Genomic DNA, 26,786 nt, shown 5'->3' on the forward strand with positions numbered 1-26,786 from the left:
TGTAAAAAAAAAAAAATTCAGCACCCCCCACCAATCATTTTGAAAAGTTGGCTCCTATGCACAGAGCTATTTTATGTTGATAAACTATGTGATGCTTGATTGGCTTATAGAAAACTCCCCCTAGATGCAGTGTGAAGAATCCCAACAGCAATCCCTGCTCAGTGAGCCTGAGTAGCAGGAGGCATGGACACATATCAGACTATGGTTTATTCCATTACAGATTCTCCTGCAATGTGAAAAGGGAAAGAGTGAGAGAAAATGCTAGCAAACATTCAGACTATATTAAATGTGCCATGTTTGTCTGAAATTCACTTCAACTACTGGTATCCAATCCCTGTTCCTACACCAGACCCCCCTGTTCTTTCCCTTAAACTTTAGCATCTCTGATGCATATAGTGACTCTTGTCCTCTGTGTACATCTGTTGACTAGATTGTATGTTCCATGGAGAGGAGACTTTTTTTTCTTCTAAGTGCCTGCATAAGACTGCTTCTAGGACTTTATAAATGTAGTAATTGTAGATTACCCTGTATTTATTCATGTGGCCTGTTCAATGCTGTGTTTCTAGGTACAGAAATTAAATGATCGTACGAGACAATAAACAATTTACATTCCCTTTGACCCTCATGATGCCTGACACACACCTACCTCATCAGACCACAATATAACCTTATATCTGTTATCAACCGACTTGGCAAACGCCATTATGGTACTATGTAAGCCACATTGAGCCTAATTGTAGCATAATTAGAAAAGGTACAGAGATGGGTGACTAAAAATGATAAATGAGATGGGACAACTTCCCCCTGAGGAAAGGCTAAAGCTGCTAGGGCTCTTCAGCTTGAAGAGTTAGCTGAGGGGAGATTGATAGAGATCTATAAAATACTGAGAGGAGTGGAAAGGGTAGATGTAAATTGCTTGGTTACTCTCCAAAAATATTAGGGCTTGGGAGCACACAATGAAACTACTAAGTAGTAAATTTAAAACCAGAGAAAGTATTTCTTCACTTGTGTAATTAAACTCTGGAATTTGTTGCCAGAGAATGTGGTAAAAGCAGTTAGCTAAGCAAGGTTTAAAAAAGGTTTGGATAATTTCCTAAAAGAAAAGTCCATAAGCCATTATTAAAATGGACTTGGGAAAATCCATTGCTTATTTCTAGGATAAGCAGCATAAAATGTACTATTTTGGGATCTTGCCAGATACTTGTGATCTGGATTGGCCACTGTTGGAAATAGGATACTGGGCTTGATGGACCTTTGGTCTTTTCCATTATGGCAATGCAGCACTTACGTTCTTATGTGTATTCCTGAAAGTAGGGAAATAATGCATTGCTACTTTCATGCTACAAATACCTTGATATGTTGCTTATATATGTACTGAGCCCTATGAATTCCAGATGAAAGTCTTCTTTTTACATTTTTGTTTCCCCAACATTTTATTGAAAATCTTTGAACCTAATATAAACAGACTAATAATAACCATTGGTACAGATTCTTATCTATATATATAAAAGGCAACCCCAACGTTCTGAAGCCTCCATGGAAGTTGAGGCGCCCGAGATATCCGGTGTGCCCTGGAGTGTCTGCACCGCCCTCGCGTCAAAACGTCATGACGTCGAGGGCGGAGCTATAACACTCGAGGCCCGAAACCGAAACGGCACAGGCACGGCCACGGAGGCGCAGCAAACAAAAAAAAACCAAAAACCCTACCCACACACAGCGACGCGAACACCGAACAAGGCAAGTAGCTCGGAGGGAGGGGGCCCCTTGCTAGCGCCCGTTTCATTGCCCTCAGAAACGGGCATTTATTCCTAGTTTATCATAAGATACATATTGTATGCTGCATAAGAGGTATTACAAATATATATAGAAAGAGTGCACAGTTACTTTGAGTTATTATTACAAAAAGAGTCAAGTGGTGTCCAGGTTTTAACACCCACTCAAAGTGAAGGAACACTTAGTCCCTACATATGTCAACAAAAAGAGTTCATAGAATGACTGTGGGATCCTGTGAAATGTTTTGGCATAGTTTGCAGCTGGATATATTGCAAGGATGTATGCCACTCTCTACTTCTTGAGTCTCTATTGGGAACTTGCTTCTGACTAGCCTGTGTTTTAAGTTGGGTGGCTGTCTAAGGCCAGCACTGGCCAGCATCCTCCTGGAGTAGTGGCTATAGATCTTTTATGATTTTTCTCAATTTTTCTAGCTCTGGGTTGTATGTCATTACAAGGGGGATTCTATCTGTGGCTTTCTTTTCCTTGTACTGTAGCAGATTTTTCCTGGGTGTTTTTGAGGGAGGAGGCAACATTCTTGGACATTATTTTGGGATTGTAGCCTTTTTGTTTGAAGTATTCAGTCAGGATTTTGAGGTCTCTATCTCTGGCCTCTGGGTCAGAGCAGATATAGTGGTATCTTTTGGCTTGGCTGTGAATAATGGATTTTTTTGTATGTGAAGGGTGGTGGAGATAGCTGCATTTGTCTGTGGGTTTCTCGTACATAGATGTGCCAACCAGAATGTCACCTCTGTGGGGCAGCACTTTACAAAACCAGAACACTATATCAATGATTTTATGTTGAGAATACTAAAAGGAAACTTCAGTCCAGGAACGTAAGACCTTTGAAGTCAGAATGAATAAATATTTGACACCCACCAGACAGGACTTAACAAAGATCTGTTTTCTAGCCCATTATAAACCATAACATTCTACTGCTTTGTCATCCTCTTATCACTATGCATATCTCCCTGTCCCTCATCCTCCTGGCTCTCCCGGTCTCTCACCTAACCCACCCCACTGTCATCCTGTGAGACTATCATTGAAATGCTTTGATGTTTCACTTATATATACTGTTATTTATCAACATTTGCTTTTTTCTTATCTGATGAAGAAGGGCTACCTTCGAAGGCTAATCAAAAAATGTATTAAGTTAATCCAATAAAAAAGGTATCATCTTATTTTCTCTGTTTTATTTTATTTTTATTGATTAGCACAGCTGTAAAACAGCCTTTTTGTTTCTCTATGTGTCATTTTCTGGTCTTGTAAGGGTGCATTAAGCCCATTTACTAGCACAGCTTAGTAAAAGAGCCCTTAAGGGCCAAATTCTATATATGGTGCCTAAAAAGTCCGCATTTCCACCTGTGTATTCTATAAGCGATGCCTAGGTTTAGGAGCAGTATATAGAGTACGCTTAGTTGATATCCTGGTGCTTAAAACTACTCGCATCCATTTACACCAACAAAAACATGGCTTAAATCCTGGTGCATTGATTTACTTGCACTCGGCAGTATTCTATAACGCGTGTAAATTTTGGAACGCTTGTGACATGCTCATTTCCATGCCCATTGCCATGCCCTTTTTGAACTGCACGCTTTAGAATTTAGGTGCAGTTCCTTACAGAATCTGCTTCACGAGCTATGTGCATAAATTCTATTGCCAACTAGTGCTCATTGCTTGTTAAGTGTTGTTAAATATTCTGATTGGCTTGTTAAGTCAGTTAAGTTACGTGTTTTGTTCAGTGCGGATCTGTAGGCGCACTATATAGAATCCAACAGTAAGTGTGTATCTGAAGCAATGGAGGTTTAACTGACTTGCCTATGGTCACAAAGAGTATCTAATTGTCAGCCCACTGCTCTGGGCTACTCTTCAAGAAAGCACTAATATGGTTGATGGAAAAAGATTAGTTTTTTTTTTTTAATGCACTTTGTATTTGCTGTGCTTGTGATCAGATGTTTAAACTTATAGAGTTGTGGGGTAGTGGATCTTATTGAAGCCTAACTGTGGATTTGTTTTCTATGACTACTTAATGATCCTGCGTAAATTATTCAAACAATTTTTTTTTTGTGGTTTACAGCTTTCTTGTGCCTTTCAAGATGAAAAATATCTGTACATGGTAATGGAATATATGCCAGGTGGAGACCTTGTGAACCTTATGAGCAATTATGATATGCCTGAAAAATGGGCGAAATTCTACACGGCTGAAGTTGTCCTCGCTCTTAATGCGATTCACTCAATGGGTTTAATACACAGAGATGTGAAGCCTGATAATATGCTCTTGGATAAATATGGTCACCTGAAATTAGCAGATTTTGGCACTTGTATGAAGATGGATGAGGTAAGCATTAAATTAGTATTTTACATTGAGGTGATTTATTTTACTAGTAGTAAATTGTAACCTGGAGTTTTGGAGGTCATTGTTAGGGTTCTAGTTGCTGTTCCTCTGTCTGAAGCTTGAATGAGCTATGGGGGATCATAGAGGTGATAAATCTTGTCTATAGGATAAATGGCAACTTTAAGTAATTAGATTTAATTTAATGCATTTATCTTCTGCCTTTAAGAAATCACACATATAAAGCATACATAAAATAGTACCTGTATGCAATATGTAAACCATTGATTGTAAATAAGTAAAATGTTACTTAAAAAAAATGACACAGAAGTAATTATAAAACTCAGCTTAAACATACCTCCTTTTTAGTTAGGTTTCTGCTAGAAATTGATGAAAAAATAAAGGGGTAGATATTCAAAATGATTTAACTGGGTTCCTGCCTGATTAAATCACTTTGGCCAGCTCTGCCACTAATATTCAGCAGCACTTAACTGGGCAGTGCTACTGACCACAGTGGCACTATCTGGTTAGTGCCGAGATGGAGTCAGGGCAGAGCAAGAACTTACCTGGGAGCTGATAATCAAATGGAGCTACAGTAGATTTCCTTTGTGGCTTCATTCCAGATATTAGCTTAGACTTGATCATGTTATGATCACTGTTTCCCAGGGGACCCAACACTGTTACCTTTTGTGCTATGCCCTGCACGCTACCAAGGAGTAGATCTAAAATGGCTCCCTCTCTTGTCGGTTCCTGGACCAGTTGCTCCAAGAAGCAGTTGTTTAATACATCTAGAAATTTTATCTCCCTGACGCTCCCTGATGTAACATTTATCCAGTCAATATTGGGGTAATTGAAATCGCCCATTATTATACTGTTGCCCAGTTTGCCAGCCTTCCTAATTTCTGTAAATATTTCTTCATCTATCTGTTCATTCTGTCCCTGTGGAGGTAGTACAGCCCTACAAGAACACTCCTTCCCCTTCACACATGGCATTTCTATCCATAATGATTCCACGCTGCTGTTTCATGTGGAATTTTATTTTATTTGACTCAATTCCCTCTTTAACATATAGCGCAACCCCCCTCCCCTCCAATTTATTATTTTGATCATTTCAGTACAATTCATATCCAGTTAACACAGTGTCTCATTGATTGTCCTCTTTCCACCAAGTCTCTGAGATGCCTATTATATCTACCTCATCATTTAGTGCTATACACTGTAACTCCCCCATCTTATTTTTTAGGCTTCTATCATTTGTATACAGGCACTTGATTGTATTTTTTTTACATAAGTACAAGTTAAAAGGGTACTGCGCATCCTTTACCCTGCTCTCTCCTTAAACACACTTGGCTTTCTTTCAGCATTGTTACTGGGATTCCCTAAATGTCCAGTCTCAGTAGCATCCATCAAGGATACTCCACACTGACCCATGTGCTCCTGGGCAACTGTCTGCTTTTTCCCTCCCCCTCCCCCACCATTCTAGTTTAAAAGCTGCTTTATCTTCTTTTTAAAAATTTGTGCCAGCAGCCTGGTTCCATGCCAGTTAAGGTGGAGTCTATCAGGATCAGTCTCCCCCTTGCACAGAATGTTGCCCAATTCCTAACAAATCTAAATCCCTCATCCTTGCACCATTGTTTCAACCATGCATTAAGACTTCGTAGCTCTGACTTCCTCGTGGGTCCTGCTCATGGACTGCAGAGCATTTCTGAAAATGCTACCCTGGAGGATCTGGACTTTAGCTTTCTATCTAAGAGCCTAAATTTGGCTTCTAGAACCTCCTTCCCACATTTTCCTGTGTCATTGGTACCCATATGTACCAAGACAGCTGGCTCCTCCCCAACAATATCTAAGTTCCTATCTACGTGACGTCTTCCACCTTTGCACCAGGCAGGCAAGTGACCAGCTAATGCTGCACACTGAACAGATGGTTTCAACATATCATGAATGATGACACCTAAATTCTTTTCCTGGGCACCCAATTTGAGAATAACAGTTGTTGTCTCTGAGGAAAGGCAGCTAGTGTGTTGTAGCATAATGCAGTTTGAACAGTTTACAGTATATAACAGGGCTAGCAGAGCAATGTTAGTTATAACTGAATGCTAGTTAGTAGTAGTAGTAATATGTTAAGTTTGGATCTGATGTGGCTGACTGTCAGTATGTAACCTGAAACTTGAAAAAAGCCCTGGAGAACTTGACCTGGCCTGAAAAAGAAGAATTTGTATAAAAGTGTGATTTCTGTGTGTTTAAATGTTAATATTTGACCTGGGTTTTTAAACATTGAATTATGAGTTGTTGAGTCATGTTTTAGATGCAGTGAGATCAGAGCTGCTGTATTTACTGTTGCTAAATTACAGCAATTATTATAACTTATTTTTATTAAGGTTTCATGAATCTATTTTACTTTCAAAACAAGCTGTTGAAACTCAGCAAGTGAGAAATCACATAAGTGAAAGTTTTATTCCTTAGCCATGACCTTTTAAGTGTCTCTTATGAAAGAGCAAAGTTTGATTATGAAGCTGCTAACTGTTGTGCTTTGTTAGAAAACTGAAGTCCAAAAAAAGATAATAGAAAAGTTCCAACTTATTATGCTGCTGTGTATTGCAATCCTTCTCCTGTGGCACACTGTTTGGCTGTTCATTTTTGTCCTGAAGCACAAAAAACAAACAAACCCCGAAACCTACTGGCCATGAACTATTAATGCTACAGTTTAATTTTTTTCCCAACCAGTAGGGTACTCCTAAAACAGGACTCCAGCCCACAGAGCCAGTACCATTGTTCCAAACATTTGACTAGAATGGTACAGGTTTGCACCTTTTTACTGCAGCTTGAAATCAAGGATGCATTTATAGACAACAGTGAGTAGTGGATTTAGAGCATATAATACTCTATCCACAAGAGTGGAGGAGTGGCCTAGTGGTTAGGGTGGTGGACTTTGGTCCTGGGGAACTGAGTTTGATTCCCCGCACAGGCCGCTCCTTGTGACTCTGGGCAAGTCACTTAACCCTCCATTGCCCCATGTAAGCCGCATTGAGCCTGCCGTGAGTGGGAAAGTGCGGGGTACAAATGTAAAAAAAAAAAAAAAAAGCTTCATTTTTATTTTCAACAGGCATATACATTAAATTAAGGCATAGAGAAAATGTGTTTTGAGTAGGGTGGGGAAGGGCTTTAATTTAATTCAGTTCTGTACTTATAGTCAGCTGTCTACCCACAAAGGAGAGTTAGGCAGATCACAAAACATAAAGATCAGAAACATGAATAGGAAGTTAAGTGGATAGAAGACGGCAAACTCTTTATTCTGCTAGTTGCACCACTTTCCTGAAGATTTTTCATTTGAAAACTCTGAAGCATCTGTTTATATGTTCATACCAAGATGTACAGTGGGGGAAATAAGTATTTGATCCCTTGCTGATTTTGTAAGTGTGCCCACTGACAAAGACATGAGCAGCCCATAATTGAAGGGTAGGTTATTGGTAACAGTGAGAGATAGCACATCACAAATTAAATCCGGAAAATCACATTGTGGAAAGTATATGAATTTATTTGCATTCTGCAGAGGGAAATAAGTATTTGATCCCTCTGGCAAACAAGACCTAATACTTGGTGGCAAAACCCTTGTTGGCAAGCACAGCGGTCAGACGTCTTCTGTAGTTGATGATGAGGTTTGCACACATGTCAGGAGGAATTTTGGTCCACTCCTCTTTGCAGATCATCTCTAAATCATTAAGAGTTCTGGGCTGTCGCTTGGCAACTCGCAGCTTCAGCTCCCTCCATAAGTTTTCAATGGGATTAAGGTCTGGTGACTGGCTAGGCCACTCCATGACCCTAATGTGCTTCTTCCTGAGCCACTCCTTTGTTGCCTTGGCTGTATGTTTTGGGTCATTGTCGTGCTGGAAGACCCAGCCACGACCCATTTTTAAGGCCCTGGCGGAGGGAAGGAGGTTGTCACTCAGAATTGTACGGTACATGGCCCCATCCATTCTCCCATTGATGCGGTGAAGTAGTCCTGTGCCCTTAGCAGAGAAACACCCCCAAAACATAACATTTCCACCTCCATGCTTGACAGTGGGGACGGTGTTCTTTGGGTCATAGGCAGCATTTCTCTTCCTCCAAACACGGCGAGTTGAGTTCATGCCAAAGAGCTCAATTTTTGTCTCATCTGACCACAGCACCTTCTCCCAATCACTCTCGGCATCATCCAGGTGTTCACTGGCAAACTTCAGACGGGCCGTCACATGTGCCTTCCGGAGCAGGGGGACCTTGCGGGCACTGCAGGATTGCAATCCGTTATGTCGTAATGTGTTACCAATGGTTTTCGTGGTGACAGTGGTCCCAGCTGCCTTGAGATCATTGACAAGTTCCCCCCTTGTAGTTGTAGGCTGATTTCTAACCTTCCTCATGATCAAGGATACCCCACGAGGTGAGATTTTGCGTGGAGCCCCAGATCTTTGTCGATTGACAGTCATTTTGTACTTCTTCCATTTTCTTACTATGGCACCAACAGTTGTCTCCTTCTCGCCCAGCGTCTTACTGATGGTTTTGTAGCCCATTCCAGCCTTGTGCAGGTGTATGATCTTGTCCCTGACATCCTTAGACAGCTCCTTGCTCTTGGCCATTTTGTAGAGGTTAGAGTCTGACTGATTCACTGAGTCTGTGGACAGGTGTCTTTCATACAGGTGACCATTGCCGACAGCTGTCTGTCATGCAGGTAACGAGTTGATTTGGAGCATCTACCTGGTCTGTAGGGGCCAGATCTCTTACTGGTTGGTGGGGGATCAAATACTTATTTCCCTCTGCAGAATGCAAATAAATTCATATACTTTCCACAATGTGATTTTCCGGATTTAATTTGTGATGTGCTATCTCTCACTGTTACCAATAACCTACCCTTCAATTATGGGCTGCTCATGTCTTTGTCAGTGGGCACACTTACAAAATCAGCAAGGGATCAAATACTTATTTCCCCCACTGTATGTATTGCAGCCTTTCTGGAAAAGTAAGTCAGAGTAAGCTTTCACAGCAAAATAGTATCTGAAGAAACTAGAATGATGAGATAAACAGCAGAAGTGGTAAACAAAACACTAGGCACCCTCTGTACTTTGGCAGAAAGTCTGAAGCTGTGTGGAAACTTCCTCATGACAAAAGATATAATACCACAACTGTGGTGTGACTGCCTGTGAACAGATGTGACTGGCACAATTTATAGAACTTGTTGCTAGGATCCGCATGGGTATAAAAAACAATTGAGTGGCTTTGTTCAGGGGAAGAGGAGGAATGATCCACTTGAGAAGCTTAAATAAGTTAAGTTTATCAATTTGATATGCCGCCTCTTTCGAAGCTTGAATCAAAATCACCTTCGTACCTAAGAACCAGTAAGGCAAAATGGAGATAACTCTACCACACCTGAAAACTGACTCAAGCATAAGGTAGACCATGTAAGACCCTGTGGTCTGCTTGTTTCAGGTGGTGCTAGCACAGTGTACGTGCTTGCTGAGGCCAACTGAAAGTGCTTATCGATAGAAATATTTTTCTTCACGTCTATCCCTAACAGGGGTTTCCCTATCCTATTCACTCTATTGTTTTCTTTGCCAAAGAAGCACATGCTTTGTATTATAATGATATTCTTCCCTTGTGCTGTTTCTTACTGTTCTGGTTCAGCTATTTATTTATTTATTTATCAATTTATTTATACCCCACATTATCTCCACAAACATGAGGGCTCAATGTGGCTTACAAAACCAGAGAGAGTGAGAGAGATCTCTGGGTGATATCAGATACAAATTAGAATTGAAGAGCAAATGTGCAAGAAAGAAAAGACACTTTACGTAGAACATTACAAAAGAATGGGTCCAACCAGAATCCACGTTTGCATGCATGTAGGGGTTATAGTCCTACATAGGTCCTGTAGAAAATGTTTTTGCAAACAGATGCGTTTTTAGTGCCTTGCTAAATGTCACACACTGAATTCTATAAAACTGTCCTGTTTTAATTGGGGGGGGGGGAGGTATTTGGAGCATGATTGAAGTTGTGTGTAATTGATAAGTTTTGGGTTGTATAAATTGAAATTCTGTGTGTCTGCTTACTCTGATGTGATCCTTTGGCAAGTATATTTTTCATCCCTGTACCTCTGCTTACCCAGCTGGTTTATTGTATCGTCTAAAGACAAAGCGAATCACCAGTCACATACAAGTTTTATCCAGTTGGTATCAAGGAACTATGATGTTTTCCATACCTTCCCAGAAAATGTTGAAAACACTACTAAGCTTGAGCCGTAGTTCCTTTACTGTAGCAACAGCACATCATGCCTCAGTTAATTTTTTTCTCGTAAGACAAAATGAATGTTTGCTTTCCCAGATCTGCAGCAGCCCTTCAGTTGATCTTACAAATTTTCTTGACAAGTTTTTCTGCTGTATTGGGTGAAGTAGCTTTTGGGGGGGGGGGGGGGGGGGGGGGGTAGTTTGGCTAACATAGCAGCTTAGAAATTTTTTTTTCTGCTCATTGTTTTCCCTGTTAAGAATTTTGTGGCGGTTGAAAAATTTCAATGATCTCTTAGTGAGCTTGTTTTAAAGCCAGGCCCTACAACAGGCTTTGTGGCTGATTTTTCTTTTTCAGATTCTTATTTGAATAAAAATGTCTGATTTTGATTCAACTATTCACATTATCAGAAAAATGATAGTGGCTTCATATTTGTCTAAAGCAGGGGATCTCAACCCAATCCTTAGGACACACCAAGCCTGTCAGGTTTTCAGAAAACCCACAATGAATATGCATGTGATAAATTTGCATGTGCTACCTCCACTTACATAAATCTCTGGCATGTACGTTCATTGTGGGTATCCTGAAAACTTGATTGGCACGCCGTATCCTGAGGACTGGATTGAGAACCCCTGGTCTAAATTGTACATAAGTATTGCCATACTGGGAAAGACCAAAGGTCCATCAAGCCCAGCATCCTTTTTCCAACAGTGGCCAATCCAGGTCACAAATACCTGGCAAGATCCCAAAAAAGTACAAAACATTTTATACTGCTTATCCCAGATATAGTGGATTTTCCCTAAGTCCATTTAATAACGGTCTATGGACTTTTCCTTTAGGAAGTCGTCCAAACCTTTTTTAAACTCTGCTAAGCTAACTGCCTTTACCACATTCTCTGGCAACGAATTCCAGAGTTTAATTACACGTTGAGTGAAGAAAAATTTTCTCCGATTCGTTTGAAATTTACTACATTGTAGCTTCATCGCATGCCCCCTAGTCCTAGTATTTTTGGAAAGTGTAAACAGACGCTTCACATCTACCCGTTCAACTGCACTCATTATTTTATAGACCTCTATCATATCTCCCCTCAGCCGCCTTTTCTCCAAGCTAAAGAGCCCTAGCCGCTTTAGCCTTTCCTCATAGGGAAGTCGTCCCATCCTCTTTATCATTTTCGTTGCCCTTCTCTGCACCTTTTCTAATTCCACTATACCTTTTTTGAGATGCGGCGACCAGAGTTGAACACAATATTCGAGGTGCGGTCGCACCATGGAGCGATACAAAGGCATTATAACCTCATTTTTGTTTTCCATTCCTTTCCTAATAATACCTAACATTCTATTTGCTTTCTTAGCTGCAGCAGCACACTGAGCAGAAGATTTCAACGTATCATCAACGACAACACCTAGATCCCTTTCTTGATCCGTGACTCCTAATGTGGAACTTTGCATGATGTAGCTAGAATTTAGAGTTCCTCTTTCCCACATGCATCACTTTGCACTTGCTCACATTAAATGTCATCTGCCATTTAGACGCCCAGTCTCGTAAGGTCCTCCTGCGATTTATCGACTCTTTGAATAACTTTGTGTCATCTGGAAATTTTGTTTAATAAATCCTTGGAGACGGGAGAGGTTCCGTGGGATTGGAGAACGGCGGAGGTGGTCCCCCTTCACAAAAGTGGTGATAGGGAAGAAGCTGGAAACTACAGGCCGGTAAGCCTCACTTCAATTATTGGAAAAGTAATGGAACCCATGCTGAAGGAAAGGATAGTGAATTTCCTGGAAGCCAATAAGTTGCAAGATCCGAGACAACATGGTTTTACCAAAGGGAAATCGTGCCAAACGAATCTCATTGAATTCTTTGACTGGGTGACCGGAGAATTAAATCAAGGACGTGCTATGGACGTAATCTACTTAGATTTCAGCAAAGCTTTTGACACGGTTCCCCACAGGAGGCTCTTGAATAAACTAGACGGGCTGAAGATAGGACCTGAAGTGGTGAACTGGATTAGGAACTGGTTGACAGGCAGACGCAAGAGGGTGGTGGTAAATGGAGTTCGCTCGGAGGAGGGAAAGGTGAATAGTGGAGTGCCTCAGGGATCGGTGCTGGGGCCGATTCTATTCAATATATTTGTGAGTGACATTGCCGAAGGCTTACAAGGTAAAGTTTGCCTTTTTTCGGATGACACCAAGATTTGCAACAGAGTGGACACCCCGGAGGGAGTGGAAAGCATGAAAAAAGATCTGCGGAAGCTAGAAGAATGGTCTAAGGTTTGGCAATTAAAATTCAATGCGAAGAAATGCAAAGTGATGCACTTAGGGAGTAGAAATCCACGGGAGATGTATGTGTTAGGTGGTGAGAGTCTGATAGGTACGGACGGGGAGAGGGATCTTGGGGTGATAGTATCTGAGGACCTGAAGGCGACGAAACAGTGTGACAAGGCGGTGGCCGTAGCTAGAAGATTGCTAGGTTGTATAGAGAGAGGTGTGACCAGCAGAAGAAAAGAGGTTTTAATACCCCTGAATAAGATGTTGGTGAGGCCCCACCTGGAGTATTGTGTTCAATTTTGGAGGCCGTATCTTGCGAAGGATGTTAAAAAAATGGAAGCGGTGCAAAGAAAAGCTACGAGAAGGGTATGGGATTTACGTTGCAAGACGTATAAGGAGAGACTTGTTGACATGAACATGTATACTACTACTACTACTACTACTATTTAGCATTTCTATAGCGCTACAAGGCGTACGCAGCGCTGCACAAACAGAAGAAAGACAGTCCCTGCTCAAAGAGCTTACAATCTAATAGACAAAAAAATAAATCAAATCAATTAATGTGTACAGGAAGGAGGAGAGGAGGGTAGGTGGAGACGAGTGGTTACAAGTGGTTACGAGTCAAAAGCAATGTTAAAGAGGTGGGCTTTCAGTCTAGATTTAAAGGTGGTCAAGGATGGGGCAAGACGTAGGGGCTCAGGAAGTTTATTCCAAGCGTAGGGTGCAGCGAGACAGAAGGTGCAAAGTCTGGAGTTGGCAGTAGTGGAGAAGGGAACAGATAAGAAGGATTTATCCATGGAGCGGAGTGCACGGGAAGGGGTGTAGGGAAGGACGAGTGTGGAGAGATACTGGGGAGCAGCAGAGTGAGTACATTTATAGGTTAGTAGAAGAAGTTTGAACAGGATGCGAAAACAGATAGGGAGCCAGTGAAGTGATTTGAGGAGAGGGGTAGTATGAGTAAAGCGACCCTGGTGGAAGACGAGACGGGCAGCAGAGTTTTCAACCGATTGGAGAGGGGAGAGGTGACTAAGTGGGAGGCCAGCAAGAAGCAGATTGCAGTAGTCTAAACGAGAGGTGACAAGGGTGTGGATGAGGGTTTTGGTAGAGTGCTCGGAAAGAAAGGGGCAGATTTTACGGATGTTGTAAAGAAAGAAATGACAGGTCTTGGCGATCTGCTGGATATGAGCATAGAAGGAGAGAGAAGAGTCAAAGATGACCCCAAGGTTTCGAGCTGAGGAGACAGGGAGAATGAGAGAGCCATCAACGGAAATAGAAAACGGGGGGAGTGGGGAGGTGGGTTTGGGGGGAAAATGAGAAGCTCGATTTTGGTCATATTTAATTTCAGGTGGCGTTGAGACATCCAGACAGCACGCTGAAACTTTGGTTTGGATGCAAGGTGAGATATCAGGGGTAGAAAGGTAGATTTGGGAGTCATCAGCATAGAGATGGTAGGAAAAGCCATGGGATGAGATTAATGAACCAAGGAAAGAAGTGTAGATAGAAAAGAGGAGGGGACCAAGAACAGAACCCAGAGGTACGCTGACAGGCAGAGGGATAGAAGTAGAAGAGGATCCACCAGAGTGAACACTGAAGGTGCGGAGGGAGAGGTAGGAAGAGAACCAGGAAAGGACAGAGCTCTGGAATCCAAGTGAGGACAGGGTATCGAGAAGTATGCTGTGATCGACAGTGTCAAAAGCAGCGGAAAGATCAAGAAGAATGAGGATGGAATAGAGACCTCTGGATTTAGCCAGTAATAGGTCATTGGAGACTTTAGTAAGCGCAGTTTTGGTTGAGTGGAGAGGGCGAAAACCAGATTGTAGTGGGTCAAAAATAGCATGTGAGGAGAGAAAATCAAGGCAGCGGTGGTGAACATCATGCTCAAGTAATTTGGAGAGAAAAGGGAGGAGGGAGATGGGTCGGTAATTAGAGGGACAAGTAGGGTTGAGTGAAGGCTTCTTAAGGAGAGGTGTGACCACAGCATGTTTCAAGGCAGTAGGGACAGTTGCAGTGGAAAGTGAGAGGTTGAGAATGTGACAGATAAAAGGAATAAGAGCAGGTGAGAAGGCATTAAGAAGGTGGGTGGGAATGGGATCAGAGGAACAGGTGGTACATTTTGAGGAAGAAAGGAGAAGTGTAGTTTCCTCTATAGTAACTTCAGGAAAGGTGGAAAAGGAATGAGGGGAAGGAGAGAGAGGGGAACGGACTATTGGAGGGAGAGGTGGCGAGGTAGAGAATTCAAGGTTTATCTTTTGAACCTTGAGGAAAGGAGAAACGGGGTGATATGATACAGACATTCAAATATTTGAAAGGTATTAATCCGCAAACGAACCTTTTCCGGAGATGGGAAGGCGGTAGAACTAGAGGACATGAAATGAGATTGAAGGGGGGCAGACTAAAGAAAAATGCCAGGAAGTATTTTTTCACGGAGAGAGTGGTGGATGCTTGGAATGCCCTCCCGCGGGAGATGGTGGAGAGGAAAACGGTAACGGAATTCAAACATGCGTGGGATAAACATAAAGGCATCTTGCTCAGAAGGAAGGGATCCCCAGAATCTTAGCCGGTGGTGGGAGGCAGGGCTGGTGTTTGGGAGGTGGGGATATTGCTGGGCAGACTTATATGGTCTGTGCCAGAGCCGGTGTTGGGAGGCGGGGATAGTGCTGGGCAGACTTATACGGTCTGTGCCAGAGCCAGTGGTGGGAGGCGGGGATAGTGCTGGGCAGACTTATACGGTTTGTCCCCTGAAAAAGACAGGTACAAATCAAGGTAAGGTATACACAAAAAATGGCACATGTGAGTTTATCTTGTTGGGCAGACTGGATAGACCATGTAGGTCTTTTTCTGCCATCATCTACTATGTTACTAGTTACTCCCATCTCTAGGTCATTTATAAATATGTTAAAAAGCAGTGGTCCCAGCATAGACCCCTGGGAACCCCACTAACTACCCTTCTCCATTTAGAATACTGACCATTTAACCCTGCTCTCTGTTTTCTATCTTTTAACCAGTTTTTAGTCCACAATAGAACACTACCTCCTATCTCATGACTCTCCAATTTCCTCTGGAGTCTTTCATGAGGTACTTTGTCAAATGCCTTCTGAAAGTCCAGATACACAATATCAACCGGCTCACCTTTATCCACATGTTTGTTACCCCTTCAAAGAAATGTAGTAGATTGGTGAGGCAAGATTTCCCTTCACTAAATCCATGTTGACTTTGTCTCATTAATCCATGCTTTTGAATATGCTCTGTAATTTTGTTCTTAATAATAGTCTGTACCATTTTGCCCGGCACCGATGTCAGACTCACCGGTCTCTAATTTCCCAGATCTCCTCTGGAACCTTTTTTAAAAATCGGAGTTACATTGGCCACCCTCCAATCTTCCAGTACCACTCTCGATTTTAAGGATAAATGACATATTACTAACAATAGCTCTGCAAGCTCATTTTTCAGTTCTATCAGTACTCTAGGATGAATACCATCTGGTCCAGGAGATTTGCTACTCTTCAGTTTATAGAACTGCCCCATAACATCCTCGAGGTTTACAGAGAATTCATCAAGTTTCTCTGACTCTTCAGCTTCGAATACGATTTCTGGCACCGGTATCCCACCCAAATCTTCCTCGGTGAAGACCGAAGCAAAGAATTCACTTAATCTCTCCACTACGGCTTTGTCTTCCCTGATCGCCCCTTTTACTCCTCGGTCATCTAGTGGTCCAACTGATTCTTTTGCCGGCTTCCTGCTTTTAATATACCTAAATTTTTTTTTACTATATGTTTTTGCCTCCAATGCAATCTTTTTTTCGAAGTCCCTCTTAGCCTTCCTTATCAGCGCTTTGCATTTGACTTGACATTCCTTATGCTATTTCTTACTATTTTCATTCGGTTCCTTCTTCCATTTTCTGAAGCATTTTCTTTTAGCTCTAATAGCTTCCTTCACCTCACTTTTTAACCACGCCGGCTGTTGTTTGGTCTTCCGTCCTCCTTTTTTATTACGCGGAATATATTTGGCCTGGGCTTCCAGGATGGTGTTTTTGAACAGCATCCATGCCTGATGTAAATTTTTGACCAGCATCCACGCCTGATGTAAATTTTTGACCCTTGCAGGTGCTCCTCTAAGTTTTTTTTCACCGTTCTTATTTTATCATAGTCTCCTTTTTTAAAGTTAAAAGCTAATGTATTTGATTTCCTATGTATACTTCAAAGCTAATATCAAATCCAATCGTATTATGATCACTATCAAGTGGCCCCAGCACCGTTACCTCCGCACCAGATCATGCGTTCCACTAAGGACTAGGTCTAGAATTTTTCCTTCTCTCGTTGGCGGCTCCTGTACCAACTACTCTTTAAAGCTGTCCTTGATTTCATCAAGGAATTTTACCTTCCTAGCGTGCCCCGATCTTACATTTACCCAGTCCAGTCAATATCAGGGTAATTGAAATCACCCATTATTATTGTATTGCCCAGTTTGTTTGTGTCCCTAATTTCCTTTAACATTTCTGCATCCGTCTGTTCATCCTGGCCAGGCAGACGGTAGTACACTCCTATCACTATCCTTTTTCCCTTTACACGGAATTTCAATCCACAGTGATTCCAAGAAGTGTTTTGTTTCCTGCAGAATTTTCAGTCTATTTGATTCAAGGCTGTCGTTAATATACAATGCTACCCCTCCACCAATTCGATCCATCCCATCACTATGATATAATTTGTATCCCGGTATGGCAGTGTCCCACTGGTTATCCTGTTTCCACCAGGTCTCAGAGATGCCTATTATATCTAATTTTTCATTTAGTGCAAGATATTCTAACTCTCCCATCTTATTTCTTAGGCTCCTGGCATTCGCATATAGACATTTCAAAGTATGTTTGTTGTTCCTATTTATATCATGCACTTGACAGTATTAATTTGCTATCTTTTGTCTGATTTTTATTTTTATTTAAGGACACCTGATCTACTACGGTCTCTTTTGCAACCTCACTATCAGGATACCCTATCTTCCCTGTTTTGGTGATACCTTATCCCGAACTATGCGCTTTTGAGCGACTGTCGGCCTTCCCCCTGTTTCTAGTTTAAAACGTTCATCACTGATCATCGTCAAGTTGCTTCAAATGCTTGAATGATTCAATTTGTCAAGTGTTGGAAGATAAGAATTGAGATTTATCTTTGACTTGAAGACTGGATAGATCAAACTATCCTTGAAGGTAAAGGACTGAGGAGCGGCACTGGCCATCTGGATATGAAGCATCTTCACATCCAAGGTGAAAGATAATATCCAAGAACATCAAACTGGGAAGGCATGGAGGCATAAGTCAGTATCCTATCCCAAAGCAGCTGTACCTGGATGTTGCTTTTTTCATTTCAGGGTGTACACACTACAACAGCGTCATGAGGTCTAGCTTCAGGCTTTTGGGACCTCTAAAGACATTTTTGAGAAGATCTAGTTATTTGCTGAAACCTGTAACAGCCTTGATTTGATGATCTTCGAGCTAGACCACAAAAGTAGGATAGTGTAGATGGTAGCTTAGTATGTGCAGAGTGGACTGTGGACAATACAGTTCCTTTCTGCTTGGACTCTCAAGAGACTTGCTTATAGCCTTTCAGCACCGAGCATCTTTGTGTCAACACTATGAACAGTAGGGAGGCATCAGTACCATCTCCAAGAACTACAGTAGTTCCAAAAAAACAATGGGTCACTTGCCAAAGCAGAGATGGGGATAGATAGACACAGACTACAGTACACCACTGTCCACATAAGGCAGCACCCCGTCCGAAGTGCCAGCAAGCCGACGCATGCAGGGTCCTGAGGCACAATGATCAAATATTGAAAGGGTGTCTAAAAGAATACTTACAACCAAACTAAACTCTGGTGCCTAATTATCCAGAACCATCATGTAACAATTAGAGTGCTGTAGGATCTCACATTCCTAACCCTTGTTGTTGAACCATACTCATGTAATAAAACACTCAACCACCATACTGGTGACCAATCTTGATGGCTGTGTTTCTGTCAGGGGTAGCCAACCAGATAGGAAAAAGTAACAAGTAGTGCTCCCTCAGAACCAAGACGATCACAGTGCCAAATGTAATGTCTGTACACCCATTCACACCATTACAAAAGGAATTCAGAAGGAATGGATCCTAAGGAGCTTAGCTGAGATTGGGTGGCAGAGCCAGCTGGTGGTGGGAGGCGAGGATAGTGCTGGGCAGACTTATACGGTCTGTGCCAGAGCCAGTGGTGGGAGGCGGGGCTGGTGGTTGGGAGGCGGGGATAGTGCTGGGCAGACTTATACGGTCTGTGCCCTGAAGAGGACAGGTACAATTCAAAGTAGGGTATACACAAAAAGTAGCACATATGAGTTTGTCATGTTGGGCAGACTGGATGGACCATGCAGGTCTTTTTCTGCCGTCATTTACTATGTTATGTTACTATGTAATACAGGATATCTAAAAGTACCTGGAAATGATCATTGTGGTATGGGCTCTCCCATCGCATTTCCATCTCGATTTAGCCAGCGCAAAATCTTGTAAGCCTTAGGGTGTTAAAAAAATAAAAATAAAACCCAGTCTTGCCCTGATGAAACACCCACAAATGTGCTGGGTAGAGAAGTGCGAACCTGATGTTCTTTTCATGCAAGCTGGAACACACCATTACAAAAGACCACTGCCTTGCCACCACACCTGCCGAATAGTCCTGAAAGTACAGGACTCGCACTACTTCATAAGAGAGATTTCACCACATGGTTGGCCTGCAGAACAGCCTCCTTGTGAGCATAGTTGAGTAATCTGCAACAGCACAGACCTCGGTTTGTTATTGGTGGGTGGTCGAATGCCTACCTGGTGCACTTTATTTTTTTTTTATTGAGAGGGGTCTCAAGTGTGCAGGGAGCTGTAATACTTTTGTCAGCCAGTTCTCCAAAACATGAGCCATGTCCTTAGCTCCCACCGACTCTACAAGGCCTGTCAAATGGAGATTTCTTCATGACCTGTCCTCCTGGGCCGTGATCTTGGAGTACAACTGATCCTGCATGTCCACAATCTCTTTCACCCAGTCCTCTAGTATACTAGCTCGCTGTTGGTAGGCCGCAAACTCGTGGCTGAATTAATCGAGCTTCACCTCCACACTCTCTAGCTTGGTCTCGAGCTGCTGCAGCTTCTGTCCCAGCACCGCTCCCAGAGCCGTTGTCACCTCCAACGGTGGGTGCCATCTTAGTCTCCTGTAGCTTCCCGTGCTCCTTACCTTTCCGTTTCTGTTTAGACGCCATTCAACAGTGATAAATATCGAAAGTGACACCTGCAGGTACCAGGAGTCATACATCACAGATATCCAATACAGGCAGATGGAAAATGAGCAGATTTTATGGGGATTCCAGGATGGAAGCAGGAAAAGAGCTAATCAGCCTCTTTCCTGTAGCATGGCGTCAGGCTATACGGTTTTTATCTGCCTACCTTTTTCTATGTTTGTTTCTATGATTTGGTGTGTGGAAAATCAGTTGTGAAGTTTTTTAAGGTTACTGCACGCTAAGTTGATGTTAAAAGAATTTTGTGTTAGAAGGTAGAACTAGGCGGTGTATGGGCAGAGAGTGGGCATGGAAAATGCACAGCAATTAATGGTCTGTAATGATGGTACTATTGCTTGGTGTGGGGCCATTTACTGCCTCTTAAATAGGAGGTACTAAGTGCCTCTGTGCTAACTGCAGCCTGATTAGCAGTTCAATCAGCATGCAGTAATGCATATCCTGTGAGGGAAAATTCTGGGCATACCCCAATAGTTGCCACATTAGGTTTGCTGCTATTGTGTGTTAATTTTCTGTGTTAGACTTTGCAGTAACTGCAAAGTCTAACACCGTGTAGTTAAAGGACCCCATAAAACAGTTTGTGAAGAAATAAGATGCCAGAAACCTAGGGTCCAGCTGATTATTTTTAAATGAAAGAATGTTTGGTCTATAGGTGATATTTGCTTGATATTGTTTTGATTAGTTCAATCTTTATTTTAATCTACTGAGAATATAATTTAGCAGAGTATAAATTATAATTACAACTGTAGGCTTCAAAATTCTAAAATTTTTTAGAATCTCTATCAGAATTTTGCAAAGAAGCTTATTACTAATGTACACTGATACCCAATATAAATAATTTAATGCTTTATTTTGGAATTCAGAAGAAATGGCCAGGAAGTTTGTGTGTTTAGCACATTCGAAGGTTGAGTCAACCATGTTTGCATGTTCTAAAGTCTCTCTTCTGCCTTTGTACACTAATATGTCAGAAGTGCAGATGGAGAAGACGACAGAAATTAATGACTCATTTGGAATGTATTCCTTTTGTGAGTCCAAATCTGTGTTTTAATACATAAAAAGAAGTAATTAAAGGTTCTGAGGTATGTACTGACTTGCCCAAGGAAATTAGTAAACCTCAGGAATGTATCTATTCTTTAATAAGGTTGATATGTGGTTCAGCCAAAGCCTTACATACATTTATAGCTTTAAATACAGCATCTTCATTTGCTACTAGAAGAGCCATCTAGTTGCATACATGATTAGGTGATAGACTGTCAAAAATAACTTATTTTTTTATTGAATTAAGGCTCAGAGACATTTTGGATAGTGCTTATAAGGACATATGAAAATAAGATTGTTCTGTTTCATATAAATTAAGTAAACTTGATCTGGTCACCTATTCCAGTGGTAATGTTCAGTATTAGGAAAATATTACTCCTCTATTGGCTCCTTTCTGCCTGTCTGTAGTTTCATCCAGAGAACTCCAGAGATCTATTTCAAGTTCTGAGAGGAGATTTTGGCTGTCATCCTAAACTGACTTAGAAGGAGATTTTCTTGTTAAGATTTTTCAGATATAGGGAGAGAAGGAGGGAGTGGAGACCTACCGAGCAGTGGAGCTGAGTGTTCCGAGGACAAAGAAGGCTGCTTGTTCTCACATATGGGTGATGTCTACCGACAGCCCCAGGAACAGAATCTTCCTAGCAACAAAGCTTGCTAGAGCCCTCGCACACACGCGACTGTCTTCCCGCCCGTAGCGCGAACGTGCCTCAGTCTCTTTTTTTCCGCGGCTCAGTGCGGCTGTTTTCAGCTGTTCTGTGCCCCAGAGAGAGAGCCCTCACACCGTTTTTGTGGTTTTTTCGCCTCTTTTGGTTGTTTTCGAGCGAGTCGCTCGTGTTTCTTCGCTCTTACAAAAAAAAAGGTGTTAACTTTCCTCTATTTCTTAGTTTATCCCCGTAAGTTTCCTTTCGTTGTTGCGAGCGGCCATTTTGGCCGCCCGTACTGGTTTTTCCCTTTTTGTGCCCTCTTTTGGCACCATCGCGGATTTTGACTTCGCTGCCGCGATTTTTCCGTCCATGACCTCGAAGATCGCCAGCGGCTTCAAGAAGTGCACGCGGTGCAGCCAGGCAATCTCAGCCACTGATCCATATGCTTCGTGTCTTCAGTGTCTTGGGGCTGGTCATCGCCCCGACGCTTGCACTCTGTGTCTTTGCCTAAAAAAGCAGACACAAGTGTTGAGATTGGCCCAGTGGGGAGCGCATGTTCCGAGCCGTGCCCAGTCCTTCGGCGTCGACGTCGGTAGCGGTACTGAGATCGTCGGAGACGGTATCAATGTCTGCACCGGAGACTGCATCGACGTCAGGAGTGCAGGTAATGGCTGTCCAGAGACCTTCTCATGCTGGCAGCAGTGAGCCATTGAGTGGGTCTCCACGTGCCTCGAGGACTCCTGCGGTACAGGCCCTCTGGGACCGACCTCTTTCGGACCCGGCCCCGAGGAGGCGTGTGGATTCCACATCCTCCTTGTCATTACCGGGAGGTACCGGTGACGTGCTTAATGCAAAGGCAAAGAAGCATCGTCATCGGTCACCTTCCCATCACGGTACCGAGAGCTCCAGGACGCCGAAGGATTCGGCACCCGTGAAGCGTCGACGCCGGGAGGACCGCTCACCCTCCATACAAGAGATGTCGATGCGCTCTTCAGACAGTCTGGTACCGCCTTTGCACCCCAGGCAGATTCTGACTTCGTCGCCTGTACCGAACCCACAGCCTTGCTCGACAGACTCTTTAGACGAGCGCCTCCGAGCCATCCTTCCAGGGATTCTGGAAGGGCTGCTGCGACAATCTGTTCCGGTACTGGTGGTGCTTGCGCCGTCAGTACCGTTGAGAGATGCAGCGGTTGGCTCCCCGCCCGTGGTGCGCACTACGACGCCGGTACCACTTGCGGCATCGGCTGCCACCCAAGTTGACTCCCCATTGACGTCGCTGGAGGGAGCTTCGTCGCCGGCGGCACGGGAGTCTTCTTCTCGGTATCGCCATCGAGGACATGGTTCCTCGGCATCGAGACGGGCCTGGCTTCGGACTGAAGTCAGAGAACTCAGTCCGATACCGAAGGGGAGGCCTCGTGGGAAGCAGAGGAAGAGCCAAGATATTTCTCTAATGAGAGGAGTCTTGTGGTCTTCCTTCTGATCCTACTCCTTCGAGAGAGAGAAAGCTTTCTCCCCCTGAGAAGTCTGTCTTTCTCTTCCTTTGTCTGGGAAATGTCTACGGTCATTCCTAAATGCATAATGTCCTAAAACAGACCTTGCTGACGAACTGGGTGAGCCATTATCTAATCCCTCCATTCCCAAGAAGATTGAGTCCCAGTATAGGATCCACGGGGACCCAGAGTTGATGAAGACCCAGTTGCCTCATGACTCTGGCATTGTGGATTGTGCTCTCAAGAGAGCCAAGAGTTCTCGGGATTACACTTCGGCGCCCCCGGGGCGGGAGTTTAGAACTCTGGACTCTTTTGGGAGGAAGGCCTATCATTCTGCTATGCTCGTGTCTAAGATTCAGTCGTACCAGCTCTACATGAGATCCACTTGCGGAACAATGTGCGGCAGCTGGCGGACTTGGTCGATAAGCTCCCGTCGGAGCAGGCCAAGCCTTTTCAGGAGGTGGTCAGGCAGCTGAAGGCATGTCGAAATTTCCAGTCCAGGGGTGCTTCTGACACTTTTGATGTTGTGTCCAGGGCCGCTGCTCAAGGGATAGTGATGCGCAGACTCTCGTGGCTGCGTGCCTCTGACCTGGAAAATTGAGTCCAGCAGCGGATTGCGGATGCTCGGTGAAAAGGCCGAACAGGTGGTCGAGCAGCTCCACTAGCGGGACACCGCCTTTGACAAACTCTCCCACCGGGCGCCTTCAGCATGTACCTCATCAGGTAGACGTTTTTATGGGGGAAGGAGGAATGCTTCCTATGCTTCTAATAGGCGTAGGTACAATCCACCTTCCCGACAGCCTGTCCAGGCTAAGCCCTAGCGTGCTCGTTCACGTTAACAGCGTGCGCCTCAACAGGCCCCTGCAGCTCCCCAGCAAAAGCAAGGGACTGGCTTTTGACTGGCTCCAGGCGAGCATAGCCGTTATAAAAGTGTCCATGCCGGACGATCTACCGATCGGGGGGAGGTTAAATTTTTTTCACCAAAGATGGCCTCTTCTAACCTCCGATCGGTGAGTTCTTCAAATAGTCTGGCTAGGATTCTCCCTCAATTTGATGTCAACACTTCGAAATTGCCCACCAGGAGCTCAGTCCTTCAGCTTCCAGCACAGGCAGGTACTTGCAGAGGAACTCTCCGCCCTTCTCAGCGCCAATGCAGTCGAGCCCGTGCCACCGGGGCAGGAAGGGCTAGGATTCTATTCCAGGTACTTTCTTGTGCAAAAGAAAACAGGGGGGGATGCGTCCCATCCTAGACCTAAGGGCCCTGAACAAATATCTGGTCTGAGAAAAGTTCAGGATGCTTTCCCTGGGCACCCTTCTTCCCATGATTCAGGAAAACGATTGGCTATGCTCTCTGGACTTGAAGGATGCTTATACTCACATCTCAATACTACCAGCTCACAGGCAGTATCTTCGATTCCGTCTGGGGACACGGCATTTTCAGTATTGTGTACTACCCTTTGGGCTCGCCTCTGCGCCCAGGGTGTTTACAGAATGCCTGGCGGTTGTAGCGGCGTCGCTGTGCAGATTGGGAGTGCATGTGCTCCCTTATCTCGACGATTGGCTGGTGAAGAACACCTCGGAGGCAGGAGCTCTACAGTCCATGCAGATGACTATTCAACTCCTGGAGCTACTGGGGTTTGTGATAAATTATCCAGTCCCACCTTCTCCCAGTTCAGAGACTAGAATTCATAGGAGCTCTGCTGGATTCCCAGACTGCTCATGCTTACCTCCCCGAGGCGAGAGCAGACAACCTTCTGTCCCTTGTTTCGTGGGTCCGAGCGTCTCAGCAGATCACAGCTCGGCAGATGTTGAGATTGCTGGGCCACATGGCCTCCACAGTCCACGTAACTCCCATGGCCCGTCTTCACATGAGATCAGCTCAATGGACCCTAGCTTCCCAGTGGTTTCAATCTGCCGGGGATCTAGAGGACATGATCCAGCTGTCCATGGGGTTTCTCAAATTCCTTCATTGGTGGACAATTCAATCCAATTTGACCTTGGGATGTCCTTTTCAAATTCCTCAGCCACAAAATGTGCTGACCACGGATGCGTCTCTCCTCAGGTGGGGAGCCCATGTTGATGGGCTTCATACTCAAGGACGTTGGTCCCTCCAGGAAACCGGTTTTCAGATCAATCTCCTGGAGTTGCGAGCGGTCTGGAACGCTCTAAAGGCTTTCAGAGATCGGCTGTCCAATCAAATTATTCAAATTCAGACAGACAATCAGGTTGCTATGTATTACATCAACAAGCAGGGGGGCACCGGAACTCGCCCCCTGTGTCAGGAAGCCGTCCAGATGTGGCTATAGGCTCGCCGTCACGGCATGTTTCTCCAAGCCACGTATCTGTCAGGTGTAAACAGTCTGGCCGACAGGTTGAGCAGGATCATGCAACCTCACGAGTGGTCTCTCAACTCGAGAGTGGTACTTCAGATCTTCCAAGAATGGGGCACCCCCTTGGTCGATCTCTTTGCTACTCAGTTCAATCACAAGGTCCCTCAGTTCTGTTTCAGACTTCAGGCCCATGACAGACTAGCGTCAAATGCCTTTCTCCTTCATTGGGGGAAGGGCCTACTGTATGCGTATTCTCCCATACCCTTGGTGGGGAAGACTTTGCTGAAACTCAAGCAGGATCACGTACCATGATTCTGATTGCGCCCTTCTGGCCGCGTCAGATCTGGTTCCCTCTTCTTCTGGAGTTGTCCTCCGTAGAACCGTGGAGACTGGAGTGTTTTCCAACCTTCATTACTCAGAACGAGGGGGCGCTTCTGCATCCCAACCTCCAGTCCCTGGCCCTCACGGCCTGGATGTTGAGAGCGTAGACTTTGCCTCCTTGGGTCTGTCGGAGGGTGTCTCCCGAGTCCTGCTTGCGTCCAGGAAAGATTCCACTAAAAGGAGTTACTCTTTTAAATGGAGGAGGTTTGTCGTCTGGTGTAACAGCAAGGCCCTAGACCCTCGCTCTTGTCCTACACAGACCCTGCTTGAATACCTTCTGCACTTGTCCAAGTCTGGTCTTAAGACCAACTCCTTAAGAGTTCATCTTAGTGCAATTAGTGCTTATCATTACTGTGTAGAAGGTAAGCCTATCTCTGGACAGCCTTTAGTTGTTCGCTTCATGAGAGGTTTGCTTTTGTCAAAGCCCCTGTCAGACCTCCACCAGTGTCATGGGATCTCAATGTCGTTCTCACCCAGCTGATGAAACCTCCTTTTGAGCCACTGAATTCCTGCCATCTGAAGTACTTGACTTGGAAGGTCATTTTCTTGGTGGCTGTTACTTCAGCTCGTAGAGTCAGTGAGCTCCAAGCCTTGGTAGCCCATGCTCCATATACTAAATTTCATCATAACAGAGTAGTCCTCTGCACTCACCCTAAGTTCTTGCCGAAGGTGGTGTCTGAGTTCCATCTGAACCAGTCAATTGTCTTGCCAGCATTCTTTCCCCTTCCTCATACCCGCCCTACTGAACGTCAGTTGCACGCATTGGCCTTCTATCTGGAGCGGAGAAGCTATTCAGACAGTCTGCCGAAATGTTTGTTTCTTTTTATCCCAACAGAAGGGGAGTAGCTGTCGGGAAACGCACCATTTCAAATTGGCTAGCGGATTGCACATCCTTCATTTACGCCCAAGCTGGGCTGACTCTTGAGGGTCATGTCACGGCTCATAGTGTTAGAGCCATGGCGGCGTCGGTGGCCCATTTGAAGTCAGCCACTAT

The 26,786-nt window shown here is 44.0% G+C and overlaps 1 protein-coding gene across 1 annotated transcript in view; it reads left to right on the forward strand.

Moving 5' to 3' along the window:
* Window positions 1-26,786, forward strand: part of ROCK2 (Rho associated coiled-coil containing protein kinase 2) — a 428,174-nt gene that overhangs the window by 54,183 nt on the left and 347,205 nt on the right. The window contains exon 4 of the mRNA XM_030198858.1: window positions 3,848-4,108. Within this exon, the coding sequence (XP_030054718.1) occupies window positions 3,848-4,108 (261 nt within the window). The remainder of the gene's footprint in view (window positions 1-3,847; window positions 4,109-26,786) is intronic.

The sequence above is a fragment of the Microcaecilia unicolor genome, chromosome 3 (assembly GCF_901765095.1).
Source record: "Microcaecilia unicolor chromosome 3, aMicUni1.1, whole genome shotgun sequence".
In the NCBI taxonomy this organism is placed as follows: Eukaryota; Metazoa; Chordata; class Amphibia; order Gymnophiona; family Siphonopidae; genus Microcaecilia; species Microcaecilia unicolor.